At 39.9% G+C, this 19,454-nt stretch overlaps 1 protein-coding gene across 2 annotated transcripts in view; it reads right to left on the bottom strand.

Moving 5' to 3' along the window:
* The window catches only part of tmem132e (transmembrane protein 132E), a 436,525-nt gene that overhangs the window by 14,009 nt on the left and 403,062 nt on the right, over positions 1 to 19,454 (bottom strand). For both annotated transcript variants that reach the window (XM_030068902.1, XM_030068901.1), the window contains exon 7: positions 9,773 to 10,052. In XM_030068902.1, coding sequence (XP_029924762.1) covers positions 9,773 to 10,052 — 280 coding nt within the window. The remainder of the gene's footprint in view (positions 1 to 9,772; positions 10,053 to 19,454) is intronic.

Here is a 19,454-nt window from a genome sequence, read left to right as displayed (position 1 = left end):
ATTTAAACAGTGAATTAAAAGGTTACTATATATACAGTAACCTTTTAATTCACTGTTATATAGTAACCTTTTAATTCAAGGTTACTATGTATATCTATATCTATATCTATATATCTATCTATATCTATATATATAGATATAGATATAGATATAGATATAGATAGATATATAGATATAGATATATAGTAACCTTGTAATTCACTGTTTAAATGTCTCTTCTGGCATTTATTCCTTATATTCCTTATTAGAGCATATCAAATCAGATAATGTGTGATATGCATGTGTAAACAGAATAATTCAAAGAACTTGTAATTGACTTTTTTTCTTGTCTTTGTGTGTGTAATCAACTTGTGAATTTTTATAGTGATATCTGAAAGTACAATTTTGAACCCCTTTCCCCTGTGTGTGAAAAACAGTGTTTTTTGGTAATATGTGGTCATAAATAGGTGATTTTCAAAACTTTCCACCAATGGGATTTCTTGAGACCTTTTTCCCCTCACTCAGGACAAACTGAGGATACAAAATCAGTTGAGTTTGCTTCTCTTGCAATTTGTCCTAGGTTGACCCCAATTTTGGCCTAAAATTACTGGACTAATACTAACAGCGGAGGGAGGTCGTATGGCATCGAGGATTCCCGTGGTAAATGTTTTTCCGTGGTTAAGTTCCTGGACTTCAGGCCGTCTGCTCCTTTAGCCTCCAAATTTCCGTACAAACACCACCTCCAAACCGACGATGGCGACTTTAAAGGCCGCGATCGCAGAGGCGGAACGCACCGGCGCGCCGTTCTTTCATTTATTTTAGTTTGATTGCAGCAAAGAATATATGCGCCTCACATCTCCTCCCAGCGCTCAAAGCCACTGTTTACAAGAAGTGAAGGTGAAAATAACTCTTGAAGCAGTTGCTATGTAGGAGGAGCACTTGAACAAGATTATACAACTCCATACTCCCCTGGAAGACATGTACACACATCCTCAGCTCAGAACGGGCTCCTCATCCTCTTCCTCAAGAGTACTTTTTTTTTTTATTATTATTATTTTTTTATTTTATTATTTTCTGCAACGTTATCGCTGTTGTTACTTCAGGTTAGCTAGCTAAAAATAATTAGATGGCTTGAAGGTTGTAGTCAAACGTTGTGCTGCATATCAACCAGCATGATGTAACTCTCCTTGTGCCCTTTGAGATGTTGCTCTCTCTGTTCCTAGCAACTCTCACAGCTGCGCCTTACCTTTGAACAGGAGAGAGAAATCCGATCTGAGCCAGAAGGGTAAGCCATCCCATTAGCGTACTGTTGTTGAAACTGATGTCAAGTTTGGAAATGATTGTGTGAGATGTTGTGGGCTAAATGTAAGCCAACAAAATGTGTAGTCACATAGCAGGCATAAAGTTTGTTTTTTCCCCCACTGTTGGGTCTGGGTTTTGTTGATCCTTCTGGATCGACGTGGTCTGGTCTGGGCATGGGGCTCGGTTTGATAAAACTGTGATGCACCGACGACACCGGTCTAACTCGCTGCCATTTCCACTAATTTCCTCGCCAGTTTTGTGCCGAGGCCAGTATCCTTTGTTAAACAGCAAAAGAGGAATGTCCTAAAGCAGCCTCTTCAGCTTTCATTTCATTCTGATGTTCACTCAGGGATGCAGAGTGGATTCAGCTAACTACCTGGCAGGAAAGACAATTAGCAGCACTCTAGTTCATGAGGACTAGACGACCAAGAATCACCGCCCTAAGGTACAGAGCGGTGGCTCGGCGCCAACAGGAAAGCCTTGGTACAGGCTCATAATGGACTTTACACCTGGTGATTGGCACCATGCCGTCATCTACAGAGGCTTTTTACAACATGGAGGACCCAAACCCAAAACCATATTGATCCGTCTCTAGCTGCCTCATTAGAATCTGGTTTTTCCCGCACAGCTTAGCGGTCTTAACTACTGAATCTGCCCTGAAAGTAGAGTTTTAATAGTGCAATGACTGTATTGATCCCTCGCCTTGCATGCCTCGCTGGGTTTGCACTGCCGTCCTGTATGGCTAATTCATGCCGGAGTCTTACATCCCTCTATGCTGTGTTCCTGTCTGTGTGGAAAGTACAAATTCGATAGGGACAGTTACATCAGAGCCTGCATACTGGCAAATTGGTAAACGTTTAAGAGCTGAGAACTGAGGCGATGTATGAGCAGCAATTTTCAACAGGGAATGAACTTGAGTGGTTTTTGTTTTTTTTTCCCAGTTAGAAAAATCTGCCGTTGGGCTCCACTTCCATATGCATATTGGTAGGATGTGATGGATTAATGTGCCAGAAAGGAGAGTTATGGTTTGCTGGTCACCACGCAGACACGTGCACATGCAGCCACACGTGCATGCACATAAAATCTGGGATACGACAGTCAACAGATGCATAAATAAACCTGCAAAGTTTTCGTGAGGAAAAAGCCAGTTGGATGATGAGGCTGAGGGAGGCTTTTTTTCTGCTACAATAAAAAAAAAAAAACCTTAGCATTAAGCCTGATTGTGGGACTTGTTTTTCTCTGGTGATGGATTCGGTGGATCAATCAAGTAATCAAGGTATAAAATCTTTTTGTTAGTCATGACAAAAAGGCGAGGGCTGCATACTGAGCACAAAACAGGCGCTCAATTTTTATGTAAAAATAGAACTTTTTCTGCCTGACCCTAAATCTTACCGAGGTCCTATCAAGGCCCGTCAGACCTGCAAAAACTGTTTTCCCACGATTGATTTTCTGCAAGTCCACATGCCTCTCCATCATGGTTGATATTTTCAAAACAAATTGCAATGACTACAAAATAAACTATTACACTATTACAATCAATATTGAACAATGAAATGTCAGAACGCGCTGCGAAGATAAGCCGCTCTTCAACATTGATTGTTCAAACTACACAAATCTAATTAAAGTCTAATCTTGTTTTTGCACTTGCACTAGAAGCACTCGGCACGATGTATGCATTTATTCTCCAAATGTCATGTATTCATTTTCAGGGTAAAACGCTATTTAAGAAAAAAAAAAAAAATCAAATAAGGCGATTTTCCTCAAGTCTAAAATTTCTAGTAGTAAAATAATTGTTGTGTAGGCTGTAGAGGAATTAAAAACACTGGGTCCTAATTTTGTGTTGAGTGGCCTGTCCCCACCGGTGCCTGTTTGGTCATTTTGCAGCCAAAATGAGGAATAATAAAGACTGTCTTGACCAAAGAGGTGAGGAGCACACTGGAGGGGAGTGTCTATACCAATCAGGAGGCGCAGAGCGATTTGGTCTCCATAAATGATGCTTGCACCTTCGCCTAGCCTCTCCTCATCGTTCTTGGCTGTTTCTCTTCGCTTCACTTGGAGAATAAACACTTGCACTGTGCACACCTCTGCAAAAACCACAGCGTTTGCTCGGCATCCCCCGACAAGTTCAGGAGCTTTTGCCAGAACAGTTTTCACCGATGTCGGTTTCATTTGAAGTCTTAACGCGGTGGACTTTTTTGCCAAATTACTTCTCGCCTGAGGAGACAAGAGGAACATTTCACCAGAGCGTTCACAAGCAAAGTGCCTGAAATGGGATAGTTTTCATCACAAAAGTGCTACTCAGTTCAGGCAGCAGTGCCATGAATGGTGTTGTGGCCGATCGAGGCTCCGGTCAGCAGAGAAACTGGCAGCTCTGCCTCTTCTGCATGGATTTCTGGCAACCCTGTCTCCTAAAAATGACATAACCAACCAACCAAACTGCATTCCTAAATGCGTTGTAGGGGAAACTTCCCCTTTCCCAGTGAAATTTGACAAGTGAATCGTTAAAGAATCGAATCGATAAGCAGATTTGACCATGGAAGCGGAATTGCTAAAATCTTACCAAATCCCATCCCTATCCATGGACCATGCATGGCATATATCTGTACATATATTTCCAATACATGCTCCCATATAACTGGAAAGTCATAGATCATGTATGTTTAAATATATGTACCCAGTATTCATCACATATAAATCTAAATACATTATGGAGGATATTTATGAATATAAAATGACACATATTACGGAATATAAACATGTCTATATCTATGTATATATCTATCTATATGTATATGTATATATATATAGATATAGATAGATAGATAGATAGATGCAATATATTGCAATATCTGAAATGTGCAATTACTTATGTATTATTCCATATATTGAAATACATTACAATATATTGATGCAATATATAAATATATTGTGTAATACATGTTTCACAATATATTATTCCATGTATTGCTAAGACATTTTCAAATATAAAATATATTTCAACATATTGCAATTCCATATATTAAATGCAATATATTCTAATATATTACCATATATTTCATTAATATACTGATGAATACATTTTCTTTCTGTAAGGGTTCCTAAATGCGTTTTAGGCGAAACATGTTTTATCGCAGGTTACAGTTCACAAATACGTTTCTCATCAACATATCTTGTTCCCATACAACTAAACTGCTTTCTCAATTGCGTTTCCAAGATTTAAAAAAAAAAAAAAAAAAAAATTTGGCAAGGATTACATTTATTTCTTATGTATGATGCATTTGTTGTGTATGTATCTCATTTCTCACACCAGGCATCATTTTAGCCAGTTTTGTTATTTTAGACATCAAAACACTTGGTTAAGGTCAGGGGTTAGGCATAAAAACATCTTGGTTGAGGCTAAGGAGAGGTGAGGTTTGAGCATGAAAACCACTTGGTCACAGTAAAATAATGTAGCATATTTAATATCTGCAACTCCAATCATAATCCAATTGAAAAATACGCTCTCCTTGAAATGTAACTCTCAATCCAGTTTAGCTGTATGAGAAGATGCTATTTTAAGAGACAGGGCAAAAGTGATGAGTTTTAGAATAAGTTTTTTGATACTAGAGGACAACCACCAAATCCTCACATTTAACTCTCATATTTCTGATAGTTGAAAGTTTTCTTGTGTCGATTTCGGCTGTGATTAATACCTCGATGCGGTTCCTCATCAACCCACGTTCGGCCTGCCATCCGCAGGCATCAGACAAATACATCGTCAGGCGACACATAATGGACCCAGAAATGCAGGGGACGTCACCAGAGGCTGCCGTGGTCGAGCGTGGACAAAGACAAACGTGGGTGAAATTTCTCAAAAGGGAAAAGCAGCTCCCCCTGCTTCCAAGCAAACAGAGCCATTCTGACCTAATTTAGCACTCTGTGATAAATATTGATTCATAGTTACTACAAGTAATGAATGATGAATGTGCTTTTAAGTCTGTCATCTGTATTTCTGTCTGCCAGCAGGAAGAGGTCAGCTGTAGTTGTGTGGTTTCTTCCAGCCCAGCTCCCAGTTATATTTGTCATCGGCACTGCTGGCAGGGGAAGTGAGGTGAAGCATAAAAGTAGCTACACTTTACATTTTCTTTCACTGAGACTCTTTCTATCTGTCACTATTGGGTGTATGAGTGTGTGTGGCTGTGTGCGCGGCGTGGCAATGTGTCGGTGGCCTTCGCTTGAAGCAGCACCGCCTCGGCTGGCCTTGTACGCTTGAGGCCAAAGGGATGACGGACGATTGGTCCAAGCGAGGAGACTCACAATGACCCGCAGACTTTGTTCACTGAATGTGGCCGAGCATTCATTCAAATACCGCATACGATTTGAATTTCCCCACGGTATCTTGTCACTGAAGTGCTAAAGCAACAGTTTATCCTTTTGCTTCCCGGACTTGTTTGTTAGTCGCAGCTGTGAAGGGGAAGGATCTCCGGGCCTCTTTCATTAAGCTGTTTATCAGCTGCACGGCGTAGCTTTAACATTTAATAGAGAGAACACACACAGTTAACATTCAAATGTCAATGTCCTTGTGTGACAATGTGCTATATGCTGAATAAGACTGATACTGGCCACTATCAGTCTTTCTCTGAGCACAGACGGTTTTGCTCATTCAATGGATTTGAGCCAATAGACCTTTTTAAGACCTTTTTTCACAGTGTTTTTCTTTCTTTTTTTTTTTTTTACATGAGTAGCAGGGAAACACAGGTGTTACTAAAGACATTAAATAAGGCTCTGTTACATTTAAGTGAATCACAGATTTTCCACTGGGGCAGCATGAGCAACAGGGCCTCGGCTCTGTTTGACCCAAATTGAACTAAACCTTAATTAATGTCATTAGTAACGCCTGTGTTTACCCCGCGATTCAAAAGATCAAATTTAGGTATGAGCTGACTAGACGGTCAGTGAAGTTGTTTTTTACTCACTCTTCCTCAATTTTGTGCAGTAGCTTTTGTGCCAGAGCAGGCAACGCTGTGGCCCCCCCAAAATTGGGTTAACGTCGAAGGTCTTGCCCCTAAAAGGAACAAATTGCATGTCCAGCCCGCTGTGACCTTTTCTTATTAGCTGGAATGGATTTAAGTAAGTAAAATTTAAGAGAGGCAGACATTGCCTGTCTCCCATCATCTCTCATGGAGAGAAAAAAACACAACATACTGGAATATAACTTGATATTCAGAGCAACAACAAATTGAACCTCCATCTGTCTAATTCTGTGGGCTAAAATTACATCAATTTAGCCTTGTTATGGTTTGACTTTTATGTGGTCCAGTATTTTGGTGTAGAAATGCACCATAGGTGGATATTTTTCATCATACTTTTCGTCAGTGTAATTAACATGGAGTGCTGGGATGTGTCCTGTCTCTTTATGCTTGTTTGCAGAAAACACAAAGTGCTCGTACGAGGCTGAACTGATGAAATACAAATGTAACGTCTCCTGAAACGGAGTGGAAAAATGAAAACATGACCCTCACAGCTTCCGCCGCTCTGTGCACTCTCAAGCAGTCACTCAAACAGAAAAAAAAAGCGAGTGGATTTGTGAGAGTTTTGTGTCGACGCGGGTCGGCGCGGCGGGGAGGAGCGGTCGTCGCTGTCGCCTCACAGCAACAAGGTCCAGGGTTCGATTCCCTCTCTGTCCTCTCTGTGCGGTCTGCATGTTCTCGTACGGTCCAAAGACGAGTGAGCGAGGGGAACTGGAGACACTAAATCGCCCCGAAAGCATCTCCCGGCTCAGGCTCGAGCAGCACGAGAGCGGCTTGGAAAATGAATGGAAACAGCTTTTTGGTCCCCTGTGCACATATTTAGCAAAATCCTTCAACCATTAAAAACGGTATTGGCAAACGTTTTTCGAGATGATGAAGCTTATTGTCAGCACCATTTATCACCACATCAGTGTGAAATGCCACATTTTACCGCCAAATTGTTTTTCTTTCTGTTTACTTTCTGTCTGATTTTTTTTTTTTTTTTTGGATCTATTTGTGAACAGCTGAAACTCTTCAAATTATCAAAGTGAACTTCTAACCCTGGCTCATGTTACACAGTTTCATTCACGGACTCACATCTCAACAGGGAGCGCATTGTTCAGACGCACACTGCAGGGTTGAGAACTAAAGATTAGTGACATGTGGATTACAGTTTTTTGTATTCTGGTCTCTGGCTTTGGCGGAGACGATGGTTAATGTTTGCAAATATTAACTGAATAATCTATGATCAGAGGACTAGCTGTGAATTCTGCCCAAGTGTGGCTTTTTTCGCTTTGAGAAACGGCTTTTGTTCAGTGTAATCCCTGGGATTAATCCCCCCAACCCCCACTAGGTTTGGTGAATTCTTACCAATTCATAACTCCAACTCTAAAACAGCCCCATTACACATTGATAAAAAATTGGCTGTCTTTGCAGTTTAACCTTTTAACCTTATAAACAGACATTTTCTGTGATATTTCTTGGGAACAATTAGACAGACTTCCTTTGTGTCGTTCCGAAGGCCGGCCAAATTTAGCATGGAGAGATTCGATTGTGGCAATAATCACCGGCCACCCCTCCGAAAAAAGAAAGTAATGAAGTGACTGTCTGGAATATGGAATTAACGAGACAAAAGAGGCCTAGATTCTTTATTCATATTCATGAGCACGCTGCTGGGCAATTTGAATTGTTCTCCAATAAGACAGATGAAAATTTCAGCAGGGAGACCCTCGTTGAGTTATATACTGCGCTGCTCATTATCAGCGCTTCACCAAAAAGAATTGCCGGTGTTCTCGGCAAAATACGCTCGGTGAACTCGAGATCTTTTAACTTCTCTCAAACCTTTATAATTTGGCTGGGGAGTCCTCAGAGGCTTCGTTTCTCTCTCTCTCTCTCTGCTGTGGCGTTTTGAACATGAGACGTCGGAGGATTTTCTTTAAGCTGCGCTCTGCCTATAGGGGCTGTGCTGCCTGTGTGGGCGGCACGTGGACTTTCAGCGCGACACCGATGGATCACGGGTCATTTTACTTAAAAAATGTGAAGTGATGTACGACCGGGAACTCTGATCCCTAACGGAGTGAATGACACATGACAACATGTAGAGAAACTGTCCTTATTTTTGACCTCTGGCGAGTCGCCATGATCTAAGTGGAACAAAACCCCACGAGGTGTCCATTAAAAAATTGGATTAGAGGTCAAGGGGTCGGGGGCCACCCAACATGAAACCCCCTTTTTTTTTTTCCCACAGTGATCCCATTACATTTGATTTGAGTCATCTGGCATCTGCAGAGCACCTAAACTAAAGTGCCATTCTGGATTTTGCATGTTTAGAATAACATCCAGAAATTGTATACACCTCATGTTTCTGCAAAGTCGCATTTTAGAGCTCAGATATCATTTTTCATCCCTTTTCTCCAGCCGTTGGTTTCCATTCATTCCACTAAGATATGAAAATAAACTCTGAGAAAACTTTAAGTCGTCTACATCCAACCAAACGTACAAATATGAACGCCAAGGGAATTTAATATGTTGTGAAATCTTTCTGCATGATGTGCAAAATGGTTTGTTGCAGAGTAAAATGTGGGATTAATTGTCGAAAAATGGGCGAAACATTTAAAAATCACTAATTTGGTCCTTAAAATGTTGTACAAGGGCTGACATTATTTCAGCAGTGCTATTTTTTTTTTTTTTTTTGACAATTGGCGTGAGTCAGTGTGGCAAGTTCTGTCTGGTGGTAAATTGATGCATAATTATTCATTCCCCTCAAGAGATTACAAATGATCCATTGCTCATTTAAAATGATGGATTGGTGACTCGTATCTTTCCTCCCTATTTCACCATCATCAGACACATCCATCAGGCAACTATTCTTTCTCCTGACAGGCTGAAACTGTGATCAGTCATGGTGATCAAACCTCTCACCAACTGTTACTTGTTACTCACCACTTTGGCCTCATAAATGACCAGTGAGGCAACAGTAAATCAGCTGTTAGGTATATCTTGTGCATCTTCCTTCTGTAAAGACGTGTACACCTCCCACGGCTGCTGTATTCACCTCTACGTTACATGAAGGATCTCTTTTATAAGAGAGAACTGGAACAACAGCAGCAGCACACTCAATTAAAGAAAATACAAACAAACAAAAAAAAAATCCATAACACATAATGGGCAGAAAAGGTGAACGAGGAAGTGACAGAGGAAAAGGAAACAGTGGCAAAAACCTCAAATTGTAAACTTAATCAAAGGCCTCCAAAGAGATTCAGACTCCACAGCCCTAAAACAAAAAAAAACTGCAGTCAGCTCAGAAAGAGTAATGAGCTCGACGTTTTAAATTTCACCAACCCCGAGTCAGCCTTCATTTTGTGTCTGCATGCCGTGGAGAGCGCGTTCAAGAAAAGCCGACGTCGCGCCCGCTGCCGCGCCTCGCGCCGAGACGCTTCATTTTTCACCGCTGATGCGTGTGAGCTGTCAGCGTGGAGGCGTAGGCGAGGCGGGGTGTTTACCTTCAGCAGGGTAGAGCCCAGCTCCAGGCCCACCAGCACGGTTCGGTCCACCAGCTCGGCAATCCTGGGGTCGGCCACCTTGAGGGAGTCCTGCACCAGGTCCGTGACGTCCACCTGCCAGTCGGGGCCCAGCATGGTGATGACCTGGTCGGTGCCCTCGGTGGAGGTGGTGTGGAACTGGGTTAGGACCCGCACCAGGGCCCGCTGGTACTGCAGGGTGCAGCCTCGACTCACCCGCCGCTCGTCCTCCTCCTCGTCGGCATCGCTGTCTCTGGTGCTCCTTGGGGAGAAAAGAGAAGAGGAGTGATGGAGGACGGCAGGGAAACCACCATCGCTCTGTTTGGCGTCACTGACAGATCAGACATCAGCGCTAAAACAAACCCAACCTGAAATAATGATGTGGTGGTGGAGGACTGGGAAACTAAATTCAAACCTAACCCTCCAGAAACATACGAAAAAGCAAAGTAACAAGAAATGCCCTGAAAATCAGTGAGAAATCTGTAAAAATTTTAAGAAAATTACCAGAAAATTATATATAAAAAAGAAGCAAATAGTTAAAATAATTTTACTTTATAAAATCATTATCCAAAAATTAATGAAGGAAAAAAGGAAATGAATAAATAAATACATAAATAAATAAATAAATAAATAAGAAAGTGAAATAAAATAAAGTGAATTTCATTAAGCGAGTGAAATAAAACTGCCGATTTGAAAAAAGGGACCAAGTGTGTGCCAAACGTTCACTGGTGTGAGATTAAAAAAAAATCCAAACAAACCTGCAAACAAAGAAAAAAGAAAGAGTCTGCACACTTTATTAAGCTCCCAATAAATGATTTGATATTAGCGAACGTGGGTAACGTTTCCATCAACACGACCTTCGTCAGGTGAGTGTAAGCAGAACAAATATCACTTTACAACAATAATCAAATATAATTTCTTGCACCTGCTGGTCAAGAAAAGCGCCTTAATCTTTTCCTCTAAAACCTGCAGCTTCTTGTGGATACATTTATGAATAATTGATGACTGTCCAAAATATCTTTTGAAGTAATCATTTGTGAATGATTGCTAGCTTACATGGTTTTACTCAAATGCTGCTGTAATATGGCCCTGTATTTTTCTATTAATACATACATTTAAAAAAATCTATTATATCTCTGATTTTATCCTCCCTGATTCTGTGTTATTGGTTGAAAAAAGTCTCTGGCTGTCATCTTGTGGTCTTCCTGTCGGGCATTGAGCAGCAGGTGCAGATAACTGTGCTTCATTATTGTTATAATAATGCTCTCATATTGTGCCTGGAATTGGCCACTGGTATGTGAAGCGAAAACAGCTGAGCAAGTCATTTTCTGTTATACTATTTTTACATCCATATAATTGTCAAAAAACCACAAGCTATCACCAGCTAATTCATCCCTTATGAAACAAAAATATATTGCAGTATATTGGAAAATATCATGTGATCTATTAGATAATACATTGCTAGTCATAGTCATAGTCATATTTATTAACTCTTCACCACAATTGTGGTATGGAGTACAAACAATATATATGGGAACTAGTCTTTATATTTTCCAATATATTGAAATATATGCATAGACCATACATGTCTATATATTGATACATGTAAAAAAATATATTGCAATCAAGACCAAAAACGGCACTATATTTTTACATGTAATAATTTGTCTTTACATGTTCAAATATACTGCAATATATGCATATACTATATATGTATATATATTGCAACATATATAAAAATATATTGGGATTTTTTTTTTAACATTGCATATTTTCCAATAAACAACCATGACATATGCATGGACCATGTATGGCATATATCTGTACATATATTTCCAATACATGTTCCCATTTAATTGGAAAGTCTTAGATCATGTATGTTTAAATATATGTACCCAGTATTCATCACATATAAATCTAAATACATTATGGAGGATATTTATGAATATAAAATGACATATATTACAGGATATAAACACATATATTCATATGCAATATATTGCAATATCTGAAATTCACAGTTACTTGTGTATTATTCCATATATTGAAATACACTACAACATATTGATGCAATGTTTAATATTTAGCATATGTTTCACCAATATATTATTCCATGTATTGCTAAGACATTTTCAAATCTAAAATATATTTCAATATACTGTAATTCCATATATTAAATGTAATATATGCTAATATATTACAATATATTTCATTTAATATTCTGGTAAATATATTTTCTTTCCGTAAGGGATAACAATTTACTTCACTGGAAATTGTCCCAAGCAGAGAAAATGTGACTTTTTGAATCACAGTTTTCAGTGTAATCACTTTGCTGTCAACATATACAGTGTAAACAGTTCTACATCGACTATGTATTAGTAAACAGGGGTCACTGAGGTGTAATTTGTGTCTATTTCAGGGTTTGTCACATAAAAAAATTTGGAGGTAAACGTCAAAAACGAGAGAAATCACATCTTGTCGTCATTTTAAACTGAGCCGGCACTGCTAAAGCATACAGTGCGGTGTAGCCAGGCGCCGCGTCCCTGTTTGAGGCCTCTGTTCTCCAAGGCCGCCCCTCAGTTTCTAATTCGACATCATAGCAGTCGAGAAATACCGGGCACAGCTCCACGCAGATCTGTTAAATTATCTGTTGGGCTGCGGTGGCGATGTGGGGAAGGTACTTGAAACCAGCAGGAAAGGAAAGATAAGCACCAAAAAGCCAAATTTGGACCGATGCCCTTCTTATTTCGCTGGACCCCTGGGCAGAGGGGTTAAACATGCCAGGTGCATCCCCCACCAAGCGCAATCTGCTCTACAACAAGATGTATGAGTTCTCCAACTTTCCTCAGCAGGCTTGACAGTCTGCCAGTTCCCCCTTAAAAAGCCCTCCTCTGCTTAATCTTTGCTTTGACTTACGATTTGAACACGTTGAGATTCAGGGGAGGCAGCGGGCTTGTCAGCGGCTGACAAAGTAGATCCCACCCATTGATTCAGAGAACGGGTCTGGATATATAGGCGAAGCCCCTCTGTCTTGAGGTCTCTGGAAAGCTTTGACAAAGCTCTCCGAGCGGCCAAATGCATTGCACCAAAAATACACTGCACAGGTAGCTTTTCTCACCGCCCCGTGACGGGTTTTGATTATTATTTCATTTCACCTCTCCACACCTCACCAGGACCACAACACAAATCAACAGTACCTCTCTCTCTCTCTCTCTCTCTCTCTCTCTCTCTCTCTGTCTCTCTCTCTGTCTCTCTCTCTCTCTCTCTGGAAGTCGATGAAAAGTCCCTGGTCTGTGCCTGCGTCACCTGGGACTTTGTGCTGGAAGGTTATGTAATGTTTTATGGTATATTTTTGTTTTAGGTATATTTTTTACATATGCTGAATGTCTTATTTCTGAATTTTTTTGTTATGATATATTAGTAAGATTAATGCATATATATATATACATAATACTAATAATACACTTTTTTTTTTACAACTAGGATTAATGCACAAGTAGGATTAATGCACATAATACATAATGCACTTTTTTTTAAAATTTTGAATGCACATATTTTTATATTTCTTATTTATTTTTCTATATGTCATAATTTCACTTATGCTTGTACCATATACTTCTCTTAAGAATTTGTGAAACTGCAACTGATTTCTGCATTTCAGTATTTCTGATTCTGAAATGAGCAATTGTCTTTTACTATCAAAAATGCAATTTAGCATGTAATTACAATAGTTAAAATTATGTATATATTGGAAAACAGAGGTACATTTAGACAAGATATACTTGTGTATGTCTCCTTACATTCATAATAGAACAGGAGAAATATTAAACAGTAGATTTAAAGGAAGCGCAGTGCGTTTGAGGAGATTATTTATTTGCGTGCCTCATAAAACATTAAACTCTATGTTATCCTCTTGAGTTCTAAAAATCAAATCTCAGTTTTATCATAAAACTTCTTCAAAGGCTGCTGATTCACTGCTACACAGGCAACTCTTTTAAAACGGTCCACAGCCAAACAACCATACCAGTACCTTTTATTTTTTCCCCACTTTCTGTAATATTTCCTGTGTTTACAGTCGCATATCTGACATTACACATCCTGACATTTATCCCTTTTCTTTTTCCCAGCATCCCATATAAAAACACAGATCTTCAGTGACCGGTCTGCTTCTGTTTAAAGACCAAAATATTCCCTCAGATTTGTTATATAAATATTCCAAGTGTTCATGTTCCGAGAAAACGGTCTGATGTTTCACATTCTTCGCCACAAACGTCACGTTTTCTGTCCGTTCTGTTCTAGCTGATGCAGTGCTATCTTCATAAAAAGTCTGTTGTGTCTCATTATGAAACCACTGTTCATCCCGGTGCTGCATATTTGATATTCAAATTTTTTTCCAAATCCTCTCTACCTCCATATTTGGAAACCATCTTTTCCACACTATGTCTGCCGCTGGTCTTTTATATTCATGTTCGAGCATCATCTTTTTTCAGAGAGTTACGCCTCAAACTGAGACAAAAAAAAAAAAAAATTAAAAATCAGAAACAACTGCCTTGTCGTCTTGACTTTCTAAACTTCCTAACAACGAGATGACACAAGAGCATGTAAAGCCGATGTGTGCAGATTCGAAAGGACAAACAAAAATGACCGAGGAGTCACTTTGTGTCTGTTTTTGTGTTGTTGTTGTTGTTGTTTTTTTTTAATCCAGCGGGGCCCTTTGAGCCTGACGGTGCTGCGTTAGGACATGTAGTTTCAGCCGAGCTCGGAGGTTACACAAGTTCACTTAACGACAGACGTGGAGACTGCACACTCCGTTACTCATTCAGTCGAGGGCAGAGGCAAAACCGACGAGACAGTATGACTCTCTCTTTCTCTGTCAGGGAGTTTCACAACTCTTGGCTCAGGTCAGCGAAAGTGTACCTTCCCGAGACTGTACCTGGAAATAAGGTTGATATTTTTTTTCTCCCCCAGAAGAATATTGTCTGTTCTTATTAGAGTCTCGGATACAAACGAACAAGCTGAAGCTTCAGTGCACACAGGCTGGCCTGCCCGATTACACTCTCTTTCCTTTTTTAGACCGTGTTACTGGATAATACAGCCAGTGAGCAATTCCTCTGCACTGTAGCGGAGGCCCACACTGCAGGCCTCGCGTCTGACAGAGGTTCACCATGTGTCACGCTGCAGAAAGGATGGAAAGATTGCAATGAAAAGGAAAACATACGTGAAAAGGAGGTGAGAGAGAGAGCGTGAGAGGTTGGAGGTAGGGCAAAAGAAAGATGATGTGCTTGTGAGAGGTTGAAAGTAAACGCTTGACAAAGAGATGGACGGAGGGGTTTGGGCACACATGGGTGGCAGAGGATTTACCCGTGCTCGCAAGAGAAGACTGAAATTCAGTCTGGAAACTACAAAATAAAAGCACGGCTTTAGCAGAGCATGATCTTAAACAAAGAGGATGACTGGCATTGTGTAATGTTGGTTCCATATGCACTAATTTAATTTTCTGCCATAGTAGTTTGCATCTAACTAAATATTAAAAAAAGGACTAGAGGCACTTGCAGTTCTTTACAATTGGTATTTTAACTTCTGAATATCAATGTGTCAGTGTGAAAGTGCTATCTTGGTAAGCTGGTCAATATCATAAGCCATATGAGAGCATGGCATTTTTTTTTTTTTTTTTTTTAACTTAAAACCACATTTCTCTGTCACTTCCTGTCCTTCTCTGCTGTCTTTGGCTTTACTGAGGAGGATAAACATGGAAGTGATTTTTTTTTTTTTTTTTATATCGCCCCTGCACTCCTGTCATCAGTGGCTGTTGCTAGAAACTTTTGAATACTCAAACTCTTTTTTGTGTTAGAAGAACAGCGTCCTCTTTTTTGTTTTACGGCATAAAGCGCTTCCTTTGTTTCTTAAGGCCAGGGGTTTTCAAAGCTGAGTCGAGGGGACCCCTACGTGTCCTTGAAGAGCTTCCACGGGGTCCTCAGTAAACAGGGAACAGTGGAAAAGCGCAGTATGCAAATTTGCCGAGGGCCGATTGAAGTAAAAACCCTTAAGACTGACAAAAAAAAAAAAAAAAAAAAAAAAAAAAACATGAAATAATCATGTAAATTGATGAAGGATTCCACATGGTTCTCATCACCAAAGCAATTTGTTGATGAAGTACATGATTTTTTTTTTTTTTTGGTTTTCGAGTCTAAAGGCTCTTGATTAAGTCATGCCTTAGCAATTTTGGATAATGCACTTTTAATTTCATTTTAATTTGATTTACTGGGGAAAAAAATGAAGGAGTGATTATTTTACCATTATGTTTTAGTCTCACCATTTTGAATCTATTTGTCACTGTTCTAATTTGTCAGAGTAAATTACTGTTACACATCAGGGTCCCTCGGGTAAGATCCCTTCATATGGGAGTCCACAGGAACAAGAGGAGGGTTAAAACGTCTGTCTTAACACAATCCATCAGATCCGTCGGAGGCTGCCACCTCGCTGATGTTCATGGTGATGTTTCAAAACTAATGTGGCGACACGTTACTGAAATGCTAAATTCAGCAGCTTTGGAAAAAAACAAAACCACGTCGGCTGCCCATGACCGAGTCCAAACCAGTGACGGCACTTTGTCTCGGTGCAATGCACAATTTTTTTTTTTTTTAATACTTTATTTTTATTATAATAATACTTTATTTTTATTTTTTTTATTTTTAATTTGTTTTCATGTAAGAATCACATAAAAAAAAAAAAAAACAACTCAAAACAAACAAACATGGAAGGAGATTGTCCTTTCTCCCTGAGATCTTGAAAGTATAGTCCTGTATGTATTCAGTGAATCACTCCTTTATCTTGCCGCTGACATGTAAACATTGTCCATTTCTCCTGACATCGTTCCTCTTGAGTCCTTATCCTGAGTTAACAGTTCCATATCATATATTTCATCGACAATTTTCAGCCATCCCTCTTGTGTTGGCGGTTCTACCATCTACCATCTCCTTGTAAAGGTCTTTTTACAGGCTGCCAATAATATTTTGAGCAAATATCTATCTTCTCTTAACTCAACATCTCCTGTCATATTACCAAAGTACAGTAACATACAGGACCTGGGTATATCACAGCCAAGAATTTTGGTAACAACCGTATAAACATTTACCCAAAACTGTACAATTTCAGGGCTCGGCCAAAATACATGGGAAAGGTCTACATTTGTTGCCCCACGTTGCCTCCAACATGGTTGTGCTGGAGACAGATATCTGCTCTTAATTTTGGGTGTAGTAAAGAATCGAATCACGTTCTTCCAGCAGTGTTCTCTCCATGTACGTGAGGATGTTGTAGTCCATTGTGTTCTCCAAATTTGCAACCATTCATCATCTGTGCACACATTTGTTTTATTGAGGATGCATAATGTCTAATTTGTTCTCCCATTTTTGGGGAAACACGACATTGAGGAGCGTACTCTTGTATTTGGAAAAGGCGGACAGGATACAAATAAGCTATGCTTCCTCCTGTCCCTCCTCGAGCCTTTTTTTGTTGTCTTTCTTGTTTGTATCTTTTTTTTTTTCTTTTAATCACTTTTTTGCTGCGTATAGACCCTGTGTCTTGTGATTGTTGTTTTTTTCCGGCATCGAGGTAAATAAAGAAACCGAAAACTGAAAATGAAATCTAATGAAGATATCTGACTACAGAGCATGCAGCACAAATGGCAAATGCCAAGTCCACAGAAATGTAAAGACTGTCGGACGCCATCAAAAATATCAGCGTACATGACAAAACATACAGACTCCTACGGGAGGGCGGTCAGCGTGCAGGAACTCATCGGCCACGGGCACGCGGGGGGAAAGCAGCGGCTGTCTTTGTGTGCCAAGTGCAGCAGACAAAGGTAAAGGAAACGATACGGTGTGTGTGTGTGAATCCAAACTGCACCACGCAGTCCTTCAGGCCTGGCTGTGTGGCAATCATCGAAACATGAAATAGCTCACAATAGGTCTTTCATTACTGCTTTTATGAAAGCACCAGGGAAATTAAATATAAGTCAGGGTAGATAATAGGCTTTCACAATTATGAAGGAGAGGGGAAAAAAGTCCAAAACACTCTTTTGGTTCTAAATCTGCTCCAGTGTACTTTTGTGAGGAAAAAACAAAACAAAAACAAAATCCAAGCCGTGCCAGTGTGCTTGGAACAATGCATGCCAAATTATCGATTACTTAGGAAATGTCACATAAGAAGGCTAATTTAATTATGCAAGAGTTATACCATCTTTCAAATGTGCCAGCAAACTGTAGGGGCTGGTGCATGCTGCTGCAAACAGCGATCAAAATAATGAGATCTGAAAGTCTCGCTGGAGTTGCAAAAGTATATATATGGTTCACATCTGCAAGGTACAGCTTTAGTAGCTTGGACTTATGTCAGAGAAAAAGGAATGAACAGTACTGAAGTGGGGATTTAAGGGATATTTTGCACATTAAAATATACCTTCTAGAGCCTATAATAATCCACTGGAGATCTTTGAAAAATGAGGATATGCATGATGTCTCTCAAGCATTCCAAATCATTTAAAATACAGTCATTCTTCAGACGACTCCTTAATTCTGCTATTTGTATTCAGTTTGGATTCAAATTAATTTGATCTACGCTGATGTTCTCCTGTGTAGCGCTGAAGCAGCCAATCGCAGGAGTCTTCCTGCTGCCATTCAACATTTAAATGAAGGGTTCTGGGCCTGTTTGTTATTGGTCAGCGCATGACGAGAATGCAAAAACGTCTTAATGAGACGCAATTTTTCATGCGGGTGTCGGCTTGAAAAGCTTTATGTTCCCTTTGTTGCCATTTTTCTACCTCCTTCAGGGGTTAAACAGAATTTGTGTGGTTTGCGGCGAACAACTCATTCAGCTTTTACGGCCTGCTGCATTCCATCTATCGACAAAAGGTTCTATAATATCGACATGAAGGCCGCACAAGTGGCCTTGATCCCTCAAGATGGGAAAGATATAAAAAAAAAAGACAGAAGATCAAGCGCAGAGCTCCATTTCACGATGCATGCAGTGTGAATTTTATAAGATGTTGAAGAACTGGCTATTTGAACCTTTTTATTTGTCCCACAAGCCATTAGGTTTTTAAACAGACAATGCGTATAATTAATAAGCAGGATGGCCAGCTGGTTTCTGTCTATCTATCCATGTGCCTGTCTGTCTATCTGTGCACCGACTTATCTCTTAACTAGATACAAATGACAATAAAATGCCATATACTGCTATATAATGCATCAACACCATTGTGGTAATAACTAGAGAAGCTGTGAAACTCTGACCAGCCTTGTGAAGGCCACCCTGCAAATCACCTGCTTGTTAGTCTAATGAGTGTGTGATTATCGATGTTAAACTACCCATATCTGTTGCTGCACAGAGCTTTGGATGTGTTTACTCAGTGTCGAACCGAGTCTGCCTCTGATACTCCAGCCTTGTTGTTTTAAATAGGTTCGGATAGATACGACACATACATGACATCCTCACAGATCAAAGAACACTTGTGAGCATCATTTCGCTCCGAGCAAAACGCATCAACACAGGGTGCATTTCTGCGATGTACCTTAACCAGAACATCTAATTGGGTGCAAAAGAGAGAGGCGGCTGAGATGCTTCTTGGCTTCTAATTTTAACATATGTGGGTCTGGATAAAAAAAAAAAA

The sequence above is a fragment of the Myripristis murdjan genome, chromosome 14 (assembly GCF_902150065.1).
Source record: "Myripristis murdjan chromosome 14, fMyrMur1.1, whole genome shotgun sequence".
NCBI classification, from domain to species: Eukaryota; Metazoa; Chordata; class Actinopteri; order Holocentriformes; family Holocentridae; genus Myripristis; species Myripristis murdjan.
This window is presented reverse-complemented; position numbering and strand designations above follow the sequence as displayed.